General features: G+C 40.1%; 1 protein-coding gene across 1 annotated transcript in view; it reads left to right on the top strand.

Moving 5' to 3' along the window:
* LOC107554755 (gastrula zinc finger protein XlCGF8.2DB-like) overlaps positions 1–9,510 on the top strand; it is a 13,500-nt gene extending 3,990 nt beyond the window's left edge. The window contains exons 2-3 of the mRNA XM_016237357.1: positions 3,185–3,332; positions 8,236–9,510. Of these exons, the coding sequence (XP_016092843.1) occupies positions 3,248–3,332; positions 8,236–9,311 (1,161 nt within the window). The 5' untranslated portion in view covers positions 3,185–3,247 and the 3' untranslated portion in view covers positions 9,312–9,510. The remainder of the gene's footprint in view (positions 1–3,184; positions 3,333–8,235) is intronic.
* Positions 9,511–12,789: the final 3,279 nt, after the last annotated feature.

Here is a 12,789-nt window from a genome sequence, read left to right as displayed (position 1 = left end):
CTTTATAGAAACAGACACCGGCATTGTAGGCTACTCTCACAGGAAACAGTCCTCAACCTCCGCAAAATGTGCATCACACATCTGAATATTTGGGTTGAACTGTTCTGGAACAGTGTTGTAAATACCACTTAACCACTGATTTCTAGTCGTGTCCTCTTTTGGAAGACCAAACAAAGTAGTTTCGCTTTCACAACGAAACACAGCATCTTCACGACATGGCGGCGGCGGCGGCAACAGCAACAATACTACACCGAGAATACGCCTTCTTTCTTTGCGTGAACATTTGGGCGGCGTTATGCAAATCTTCCCACATCGTGATGTAGACATGTGGGGGCGTGTTAGAACGAGCCGTTTTAGGTAGGAGTGGTTGACTCTTAACTTTTATAAAGAATATCTCTTTGGATTTGAGACTTTAGTCTTTGCAACTTTACAGATCTTCTTTATGCACCAAGAGCTTGTAACACTCCAAAGAGAAAGGAACAATTGAAATCGCATCATATGACCCCTTTAATAACAATTCTACTCATTCCCGCAGGTTCCGCTCTTATAACAAGATGACAGATGATTGAACGTATCATTTGCACGTGCTTGTGGGTCTTGAGAACTCACTCGCGCGCTCTCATTTTCTGTGCGGCCACAGATCGCGCGATAAGGAGTGACAACTTTTAATAGTTATTAAGGGAGTTTGCAAATGTGATATTGATTTAATACAACGGTTCAATAAACAAGTACTGCCGGATTTTGCTCTATTTCTTCAACAAAACTAGTTCCAAATATAGTAACCGCTCAGGGGCATCTCTGAATGAATTAAACAGCTGTGTTTGCTTTTAATGAAAGTGCGTTTTTGAACGAATCTAGTGAGTCAGTGATTCGTGATTACCCGTTCATAAAGACAGTCACTTGCTTCATTCTTGAATGAATCAGCCGTTCGAATGAATCAATTGAATGAATGATTCAGTGATAAAATTAGTGACTTGCCGCCACCTGCTGGCGGATTTAGTTTAAAAAATGTTTTTAATAATTTCAGTTATTTAAATAATTTAATATTTCTGTATTCAAAATTGTATATGTAAAACATTCATCTCCACATGAATGTATGAATTTAATTGCACTCACGCCACCTCTGAGTCCCATTAAACGTCTGAAAATGTACCTACAAGCCACTTTTTGTGTTCTTCTGTGCCACCTCTGTAGTACAAATGAAGTTTTTATTAATACAAATTTCATATGATTGGTAACTTATTTGTCTTATTCTACTTCTTATTATATTGTTTTAAATATTCATTTTAAAAAGCTTATAAACATTATTTTTTTTCGAATGAAAATGATGCCATTACAAAGGTAAAAAGAAAATACCCCTCTAAGTCAGGAGTCTAATGTCACCTTATATTAGGAAGGATAATTTTTGATTATTGATCAGAAAGTGCTCCTAAATTTTTTTAATTAGGAGGACAAGAGCTCCTAAAAAGAAAAGTAAGCATAGAGCCATGTGTAACAGTATATTAGATCCGTGCATGAGGTCTTAAAGAGACAGCAGCCTAAATAAACCTCCTGCTGCCTTTCATTATACAGTGAAGACTAACCAGTGTTATTTTAGTTGAATAGATTATAGTTAGACCTAACTGAAAAAATTTAAGTACTGTTAATTTAATTTGTATCTTGTTATTGTGTGTGCTATTGATTGTCATTATTTATTAGGTATCAGTAACATAATTCATTCAGAACCTGTTTTATGGACATAGACTTTCTGTACCACACTATTCTGCTGATAGGGAATGCGTTTGACTACTTAATCAGTTATATTAACAGACATGCTTCACTGGGGCAAACAAAAAAAAATCCTAAAATAATAAATAGGATACCCCATAGCAGCATTTCCAGCAATATCCAACATTTCTCAATCATGATCTTACATGACAGCCGTATTCCTTGTTTGCTAGCTACCTGTGCACATACAGCATACAATGTTAAACATTTTCTACATTTATGAACCTCAACCCAAAAACCTTTCGCTTCATACACTGTAGATAATTGTGACCCTGCTTGTGGAAATACAGCTAAAGTATTTTTTTTTTCAAACAGCGGATGAGTAATTCACTCCTTTATTTGCTTAATAAAAGCCTCCTTTGAGATCGTTTTGACAGACATGTTTATTGTGTATTATTTTCAATGTGTTTATTGCTTAGTTTAGTGTGGCAAAATAGAAGCGCAGCCGTAATTTGCGTGCAGTGTATCTGGTTGCCATGACAACCTCATGCGCTTCCTGATGCTGCTCTAATCAGATTGTGAATTTTAAGATTTTCTTTAGCAAAACTAAAATGTGTTTATAAGTGCGACTGACCAAATCGTCCGGTTCGGTTTGCCCCCCCTCGTACTTGATGACATCTCTAATTTGACAGTTTACCATCTGATCTCAATCAGTGACTCTAGGCTGCATAGGACGGGACGAAACCATGCAGTGAATGGGGGGAGATAATTTTGCTGGAAATGCAGAAATAAGCCGTAATTTTGTTTTATTTGTAAGTCTTTGGTAGATACATTTATCATTTCTATTACATTACTACTACTAATAAAACAGATTTCTGGGGGCCCCAAAAGTGCGTGGGCCCTTAGAATCGTCCTAACTTTCCCCCCCTTAGCAGCGCCCCTGGTGACAGGTATGGCTGAGGAAAAATTTTCAGTCAAATTTTTTTTTTTTGCTTTAACCCCTGATTCCAGCAGATTCGTCAATCTGCTGTAATCGGGGGTTAACATAAGGACGTAAAATAGCTCACATGCACGCGCACATCCCCAGTTAACACGATCCCCAGTTGATCCATAACACCGGAACAATCAAACAACTATCAGTAACAACCAAGTTAATGAAAACTTGATCATGAAAACATTTGTGATTTGCATGGGAGTCTAATTTATTAAATGTGATCTACAAATAATTAAATGCCAATCATGAACTTTAAATAAAAATTGTTCTTTTATTCATTTTTTATTCATTTGTAGTTCTAGTTGGTGTCTTTTTTTTTGTTCTTTTTTTTTTGGACTAATCGGGTAAATTAAGTCCATTAACTATCACTCTGACTGACTCTCTTACCAGTGCACTGACTACTGAACTAGGGAGCTGATTGAGACGCACCCAGAGATTTAGTTTGCATTTATTTTTCTCTCTGATAATTATTCTCATCAACAGGGCAAATTGTCCAAACACACAGAAAAACACCTGGTGAAGCAACTGACATCCACGATTAAAAAGATGTTGTTTATTAAAGTAGAGAGTGAAGAAATGAAGATTGAAGAAACAATCAGAGTGAAACAGGAAGATACCGAGGAACAAACAGGTTGGTTTTCATTCTCAATGCTAAACTCAGTCATTTGATCCTTATTAAAATCTCCAGCTCTACAGAAATTAAGGATATTTTTGAAGAATGACAATGGTTACTAAAGTGGTTTTATTTGACATGGAGCGGGTCGCCTCATGTGGACAGATATGTTGAGATCACATGACCAGATAAACTGCTGTCTACATTTGCTCAATGTGACTGGTACATTTTACCAGTTTATATCATATTTGTTTAAAGGTCCCCTGAAGTGCCTTGGAACACGCAGCATTATTCTATGTGGTGACGTAATTTCAACTGAAACAGGAAGAGAGGGTGGGACATATCGAGCAGCCCCGCCCCCTTTTTTAAAATAGCCAATAGTGTTTTGTTTATATCTGCTCGGGCAGAGCCATTGAGCTCGGTAAAGCTGCATTTGACAGCCACAGTCTAATAGACTACCCCCTAGATTCAGTATGAAACTCTTAGTAAAACAAAATAGCAGTCATAATCATGCTGAGGCTGTGTAGTTGTATAAGTTAATATATGCCGACTCGCGCATATGAGCCGCTCCGTGCGATCGCGTCTCTGGACTGGAGCCAAAGGCCGGATCAGACTGTGTGCGCTGGCGTGGTTTGCGTGAAACAACGTGAAACCAGACCTCATTTGCACCAATAGAAAGCATGTTTACACTGTCAGAATCATTCCCTATCGCCTACATTGTGCACTACGAGCCATTTACTGTACAGGAAATACTACACTGTGAACAAGTGACCGATCTCGGCCGCTTCAGCACTTATTTATAGTACAGGGGGCGGGCGCTTTGGATTCTAGAGAGCATTTGATTGGTCAGAAGATTTGATGAGAAGATGAAGTACGATGTGACGTCAAAAACAATCGTTAAGCCGTTTTGGCGGAAGTGACAAACTGCAAGATTTGAATGCTTATATCTTATAAATGCGAGTTTTGTCACTGTTTTGGAGCACACTGCATTTTAGATAACCTTAAGACTAACATATTGATACTAACACCCAAAAAACTTTAATTTTAAAGGCTTGGACGTTCACAGAGGACAACAGTGATGGATGATCTGAGAATCCTCTCCATGGTAAAGAAAAACCCTTTCACAACATCCAGCCAAGTGAAGGACACTCTCTAGGAGGTACGTGCCACTGTGAAAGTCTACAATCAAGAGAAGACTTCACCAGAGCAAATACAGAGGGTTCACCACAAGGTGCAAACAAAGCCAGATTAGACTTTGCCAAAAAACATTAAAAAAGCCGGACCACTTCTGGAAAAGCTTTCTTTGGAATTAAGATCAACCTGTACCAGAATAACGGGAAGAAAAAAGTATGGAAAAGGTCATGATCCAAAGTTTCATCCATTTCATCATCTGTGAAACATGGTGGAGCAGTGTGATGGTATGAGCATGCATGGCTTCCAGTGGCACTGTGTTACTGGTGTTTAGTGATGTGACAGAGGACAGAAGCAGCTGGAAGAATTCTGAAGTGTATAGGGATATACTCTCTGCCCAGATTCAGCCAAATGCAGCAAATTTGATTGGACGGCGCTTCATAGTACAAGTGGACAATGACCCAAATCATACAGCAAAAGCAACACCGAAGTTTTTGATGGAAAGAAAGTGGAATATTCTGCAATGGCCAAGTCAGTCTCCTGATTTCAACCCGATTGAGCATGCATTTCACTTGCTGAAGACAAAACTAAAGGCAGAAAGACCCACAAACAAACAACAACTGAAGGACTCGCAAAGCATCACAAAGGAGGAAACCCAGTCTCTGGTGATGTCCATGAGTTCCAGACTTAAGGCAGTCGTTTCCTGCAAAGGATTTTCAATATTAAATTTTTTTTATTTATGATTATATTTATTTGTCCAATTACATTTGAGTCCCTGAAAATGGAGTGACCGTGTATAAAAATGTTTGTAATTAGGTTGTAATTCCTAAGCATTTGTTATATTCCTGTTCAACCCCTTGAATTAAAGCTTAAAGTCTGCACTTCAATGTCATCTTGATTGTTTTATTTTTAATTCTGTTCAAAACCCCTACAGCGTCACCCTACAGAAGAGAGGGGTATGGTGAGCAGAGCTCATTAGCATTTAAAGGGACATGCACTGAAACAGCTTGCTGTGAGCAGAGCTGTTTTTGACAAGGTAAAAAGGTTGTTGTTTTACACTACCATTAAAAAATTACCAAAAGTATGTTATAGACTTTTCATTAAGACCCTAAAGAATGTTCTTCATGTTTTGTCCATTTTCACCACTGCTAAAGAAACTCCTAAAGGGTTAGTTCACCCTAAAATGAAAATTAGCCCATAAATTACTCACCCTCAAGTCATCCTAGGTGTATATGACTTTCTTCTTTCAGACGAATCCAGTCAGAGTTATATTAAAGGGGTCATGTGATGCTGCTAAAAAACATTATTTTGTGTATTTGGTGTAATGAAATGTGTTTATGCGGTTTAAAGTTAAAAAAAAAAACATTATTTTCCACATACTGTACATTATTGTGTCTCCTCTATGCCCCGCCTTTTTGAAACGCGTCGATTTTTACAAAGTACCTCAAGCGTGAGACGGAAATGTTATGCCCCTCACCATACTGTTGACGCCGTGTCCCGGCCGGAGCGACGAGACAAAAACATTAAAACCCATTACAAACGAGGCATTTGTTGCATCCAGTGGAGTCATAATTACTGATTATAATGACTTATACTGTCTTTTTACGTGTTGCGTTGCATTGTATCGCGCCGCGTAAACATAAAACTCTGTCTGCATTTGTGATCAGAGAAATGACAAACAACAAGTGCTACTCTACACTGCCCAAAACTTGCGTTTGAATCATCTGTGGCAAATCCTTCAAATGAAAACGTACTTACAGACTGTGAGTCAGAACTGCTGGCATTTTAGTCTAACCTTACTCTCCCAGGATCAGTAAATAGTCCTCCATAAAATGTGCCGCACACATCTGGATATTTGGGTTAAACTGTTCTGGAACAGTGTTGTAAATATAACTTAACCACTGATTTGTAGTCGTGTCCTCTTGCGCCCCCCCGCGGGGGGGGGGGGGGGGGGGGGGGGTGAACAAATGCCTCCTGTAGCGAATCGATGCGTTTTTGTAAGAAAAATATCCATATTCAAAACGTGATAATCACTTTAATGTAGCTTGCGCCAGCAGTTGTACACTGGAAGCAGTTCCGGGGGAATGACGTATGAGGTCAGTGTTTTGCGCATGCGCCAGTGAGTCTCGTGAAAACCAACGTTTGTTAACAGGATCAAAGGAAGCAAAGTTTCCTAACTTTAGCAAAGGAAAACCAGTCTCCTCTTGGCTTATATTGAAATCCTCCGACATTCTTCTTTACAAATCCTCGTTTTGTACTTCTAATTAGTGACCGTTGTTTTGTTTTGATCTCTCCCTTGCGCTTCCGCGTGCGTCACTTCTGAGCGGCGCTTGCGCAAAGCCGACCTCATACATCATCCACTGCTGTCACTACTGTCGAGCTAAGTGGCCGTGGTTTCAACAACCAGGCACCTCAGCTTCACCCACGTCCCACCTTTTTGCCCATTTTCGATTATCTGGGAGTGATGCGCTGCCAAGATGGTGGCGGTCGGCTCCGTCCACTTGTAGGCTTCAAAAATGCTCTTCAGAAACGTGACGGACATGGTTTTTTACAGTCCGTTTCTACCACTGCACTGGCCCACTCTTTCAATTCTGGGGCTTTCACTGTCTTCCAGTGTCCCAAAATAATCCTACTTGCCATTGTAATACATACCATAATATGTAATACACACCATAATACCAGAAAATGCATGCTTTGAAAGATTATGTATTTGAGACTTGTCACCTAACAGCTTAAGGGTTAAGATATTTTAGGGTGCTTTCACACTAGCACTTTTGGTGCGCACCCGGGTTTGATTGACGTCAGAGTTCAGTACGTTTGGATGATGTAAACCCGGTCTTCCGAACTCGAGTGCGCACCCGCGAACAGTACCCGAGTCCGCATAAAAGGGGTGGTCTGGGGTACGGTTCAAGTGAACTCAGGTACGATTCACTGCTGATGTGAACGCAATCGTACCAAATCGTGGAAGTGAACCGCTATTAATTATGTATTATTTGATAAAAATGCGTGTTTGTGTGCGTTTCACTCACTTTCCTGATGAGCGTAACTGACGCGCTGCAAGCAGAGAGCGGTATATCTCATTTCTGTTTGCCTTCAGCGTTTTTAGAGTGCTTGCTGTACATTCATAAGACAGATGTAAGTGCCGTTATGTACTGACGTTTTAGAAACAAAAGCAACGGTTCAAAAACATAAATATAAAATTGAAGAGTGCTATGCTATGCATTTTGCTGCCTTCTCCTGCGCAGTCGTTACTAAGCAACGGGATAAGCAGCTGCTGGCTTGATGACACAAACGAACTGTGGTACGGACCCAAATAATATAATGTGAACACAGTCCAGCAGGGGGAGGGGGGAGCAATTGAACTCTGGTTCGGACCAAGCAATCGAACCAAGTGTGAAAGCTCCCTTAGAGTCATATCACCAACTTGAGACATCCATAACTCGTTTCCAGAATGGTTTAACAAGACTACATTCCCAAATACAATGTAAAATGGTACCTGATACCAGCTGGCATTTCCAACATAAATTGTCTTTCATCAGTTTAATCCTGTAAAGTCTTACCAGGATGTTGTAGTATCTGGGAAGAATCTTATATTGAGTGAACTTCCCCCTTGCTTCTTTTATACATTTACCACACCCCAACAAAATGCTAGACTGTTTTTCTGAGTAAATTTTTTCACCAATGTCCCTCTGCCATATGACCTTGATGCATTACATATCTAAATGTTTTGATATCTGTTGTCTTGTGCCTTTTAAACTTTTTTTTGTTTTTTTCACCTTTGACCTTATAGCACCAAAAGAGGAGAAAGTAGTACTTCATGAAAATGAAGAGGAAGACAAATGTGAGAATCTTCATGATTTCAAAACCGGAGAAAAACCTTGCTCTCCAATCAAAAAGACTTCCACACGAAAAAAAGCTCAAGAGACAGAAACTAGAAGTTTCACTTGCTTTCAGTTTGAAAAGAGTTTCAATCAACAAGGAAACTCTAGAGGCCACATGAGAATTCACTCTGAAAAGAAGACTTTCACCTGCGAACAGTGTGGAAAAAGTTTCAATCAAAAAGGAAATTTTAACAAGCACATGAGAGTTCACACTGGAGAGAAGCCTTACACATGCCCTCAGTGTGGACACCGTTTTGCTCAAAAAGTACACCTTACTGCTCACCTGAGACTTCACACTGGAGAGAACCTTTACACATGCTCTCAGTGTGGAAAGAGATATGCTCAACGAGGAAACCTTAAAGTCCACATGAGAATTCACACTGGGGAGAGCCCTTTTCCCTGCCAACACTGTGAAAAAAGTTTCACTCGTAAAGAAAGTCTTGACAAGCACATAAGAATTCACACTGGAGAAAAGCCTTTCATATGCCCTCAGTGTGGAAAAAGTTTCACTCTAAAAGAAAACTTCACCAGGCATGTGAGAACTCACACTGGAGAGAAGCCTTACACATGCCAGCACTGTGGAGAGAGTTTTTCTCAACAAGGAAACCTTAATATTCACATGAGAATTCACACCGGAGAGAATCCTTACATATGTTCTCAGTGTGGAAAAAGTTTCAGTCAACATGGAAACCTTAAAATCCACATGAGAATACACAATGGAGAGAGGCCTTTTTCCTGCCAGCTGTGTGGAAAACGCTTCACACGTAAAATAGGTTTTAAAAGGCACATGAGAATTCACACTGGAGAAAAGCCCTACACATGCCCTCAGTGTGGAAAAGGTTTCATTCAACATGGAAACCTTACAGTCCACATGAGAATACACAATGGAGAGAGTCCCTTCATGTGCCAGGAGTGTGGACAAAGATTCAATCATAAAATAAGCCTTAATCGACACATGAGAACTCACACTGGAGAGAAGCCTTAGACATACCATAAGTGTGGAGAGAGTTTTGCTCAACATGGAAACCATGAAAACTCTTTCAACCTGCCAACAGTGTAAAAAAAATTTCGACTGAAAAGGAAACCTTAAGTAACACATGGCAATTCCCTCGAGAGGGAACCATTTTAAATGTTATCAATGTGGATTTTTTTCTCAGCTCTATAGAAATAAAGGTGACTTGACTTGTCAGGGGATAAATAGTAAAATAGTAAATAGTAATCTGATGTCATCAAAAGTGAAAAAAAAGTGACATGACATGTGACCCATACTAGGAATTAGTGCTCTGCATTTATCCCATCCAAAGTGCACACACACAGAGCAGTGAACACACACACGGAGCAGTGGGCAGCCATTTTTTTGTTGCGGTGCACAGGGAGCAGTTGGGGGTTCGGTGCCTTGCTCAAGGGCACCTCAGTCGTGGTATTGAAGATGGGAGAGAGCGCTGTACATTCACTCCCCCACCTACAATCGCTGCCGGTACGAGACTCAAACCCACAACCTTTGGGTTACAAGTCCGACTCTCTAACCATTAGGCCACGACTTCCCCGCATAATTGAATTGTCAACACTGACAATTCAAATAACCTCCTGTTGTCAATATAAGGTTATCAAAAGTACCAACAGAGGTACCAAGTATTTACTGAATTTTCGCATAAGATTTTGAGCACTGTTGAGTGAATTCTTAAACACCTCTGACTGGCCATTGTGTTCACGTGCTCAACAGATATGTCTGTGATTGGCTACAATGATTATTGCTTCAAAAACACATAAATATCATAGACTGTATAAAAACATAGATGTAGTGTCCGTGACTTCACCCGTAGTTTTGTGAAGAGCATTTTTGAAACTCAAAGTGGGCGGAGCCGGCCATCACGTCACTCCCGCATAATCAAAAATGGGCAAAAAGGCAGGATGTGGGTGGAGCTGCGGGTGCCTGGTTGCTGAAACCACGCCCGCCTAGCTCGACAAGCAGGCAATCCACCTGTCACTCAAATGGCCACGCCCTTAATTATGCAGAACTTTAAGGCTTAATAAAATAATAAAAAAATGTAAACGGATGAGTTCTAAAAAAATTCACCCCCCTCACAGTTGTCATGAAGGGCAAAATTAGCTATACAGACCAAAACCACTTTTTGTACCAGGCTGTAAAAAAAATGTTCTGCTGTAAAGTTGGGCATTTTAACATGGGGAGTCTATGGGATTGATTCCCTTTTGGAGCCAGTCTCTAGTGGCCAGTCGATGAATTGCAGTTTAAGTCACTTCCCTGTTGGTTTCAAGAGAGAGACCGGAAGGTTGCCGCTTGATAAATACACATCTTTTACGCTCTTCACTGAGCGCTTACACAGATGCACATGGAAGTGTTTGAAACCAGGCATCGATCAGCAGATCCGTCTATGAGCAGATATATATGTTATTCAGCCTAACATGAATTTTTCAAATTTTAACGCCGTTAATGCACTGGCTCCGCCCCCAGACCTGTACGTCATCTTACATTTCATACAGTGACTGTTGACAAATATGATGCAGTTATGCCCTAAAATTCAAGTTATTGGGGCAAAAAATGCTCCTGTTTTAGTTTTTGTTTCATATTTATATCACACAGCGAGAGCAATATCACACGATGCTGTTTGTCCCGAATATAACAAGAGCAATTGTGCTCAGTTTTGCCAACAAAAATATTACCTATAAAGCCACAGCAGAACTGTTGTGCGTCTCTGAGCAACACAGCGGTGTTTAGTTTCTGAATGAATCCGCGTTTTGAGGCCCATTCATAAAGTGAGCCAATTACTTAATTGCTGAATAAATCAGCCGTTTGAACGAATCGAATGAAAGACGTTTAACTGCCACCTGCTGGCAGTTTTAGTTTCTTATTTAGAATATTATTTCATTAAAATAAAACAAGGGGAAAAAAGGGATAGTTCACCCCAAAAATTTTAATCATGTCATCATTTACTCAAACCTGAATGACTTACTTTCTTTTGTGGAACATAAAGGAAGGTATTTTGAAGACTGTTGGTAACAAAGCTGTTTTGGTTACCAATGACTTCCACTGCATGAACAAAAAAAAACTTGAGATGTTTCTCAAATTATCTTCATTATGTTCCATAGTTTATGTTGGGCTGTTGTAGCCTAAACATTTATGTGTAATACATTTGAATCAAAATAAAATATTTATTTCTAAAGCTACTATTTGTAGGGGTGTAACGGTACGTGTTTTCGTACCGAACGGTTCACGGGGTAAATTCCAAATGGAAGTGATCATCCCTATGCCCTACTCCCTTCGAAGAGCAGAGCCCTTGGAGTGGAGACTTTGGAGTGCACAGGGCACGTGCGTGCCATTATGTAGTCGTTTGGAATGCACTTGGCAAAGTGCATTCAGCTGGCATGCTAACAACAATAAAAAAGCATTTATGCCATTAAACCAGCGACATCTGCTGACGGACACCGTGCTGCATTGTCACGGGAACATGCCAGCTGAAGATAACGAGGAATTTACATCGCTCCCTTTGCCAAGTGCATTCCAAACGACTACATAATGGCACGCACGTGCCCTGCTCACTCCAAAGTCTCCACTCCAAGGGCTCTGCCCTTCGAAGGGAGTAGGGCAGTAGTTCTCAAACCTCTCCATGAAGTACCCCCAGCACTGCACATTTTGTATGTCTCCCTGTATCTGACACACCCACTTCAGGTCTTGCAGTCTCCACTAATGAGCTGATGAGTTGAATCAGGTGTGATAGATGAGGGAGACATACAAAATGTGCAGGGCTGGGGGTACTCCAGGACAGGTTTGAGAACCACTAGAGTAGGGCATTGGGACGATCACTTCCATTTGGAATTTACTCCGTGAACTGCTTGGTACGAAAACACGTACTGTTACACCCCTAACTATTTGTAATGTCTACTTAATACTTTCTCATTTAAGATAAAAATATCATTAAATAATCTTTTGGGGGTATTTTCACAGCCAAATGTAATTTGCGATTAATTAGATTAATTGACACAATGTAATTAATTAGATTTAAAAAATGTAATCGACTGACAGCCCTAATCAATATACATATGTATGTATATGTGTGTGTGTATTAGGGGTGTAACGGTACACAAACATGTTAATTATATTGTGAAATAACTGCTATTTTGATTCTCAAATAAGTGCAAGTAAATGTATTTGGCAGGTTAAACACCTTTATAATAACCATGTTAGTTGATCTACACCGGGTGATAGGCGCCGCCATGTTAGTTCGTGCTGAATCTGAGCTGTGGGATTTACAACATTCATGTTTATTTCCCGTTAAAACTAGTAGTGAAGGGATGATCTGTTTGAACTGAGGCGTTTAAACAGCGATTTGTCACACCACATCAAAGAGCGCCAAAATGGCATTTATTGTTCAAATTTCCTGGGAAAAATTGCACATAATTTGAAAGATGAGACAGTGTCATCCATTCGTGCAGTGATTAAAACA

This window comes from Sinocyclocheilus grahami, unplaced genomic scaffold (genome assembly GCF_001515645.1).
Source record: "Sinocyclocheilus grahami isolate Dianchi unplaced genomic scaffold, SAMN03320097.WGS_v1.1 scaffold512.1, whole genome shotgun sequence".
Taxonomy (NCBI): domain Eukaryota; kingdom Metazoa; phylum Chordata; class Actinopteri; order Cypriniformes; family Cyprinidae; genus Sinocyclocheilus; species Sinocyclocheilus grahami.
Note: the sequence above shows the minus strand (reverse complement) of the source record. Positions and strands in the feature narration are given on the sequence as shown.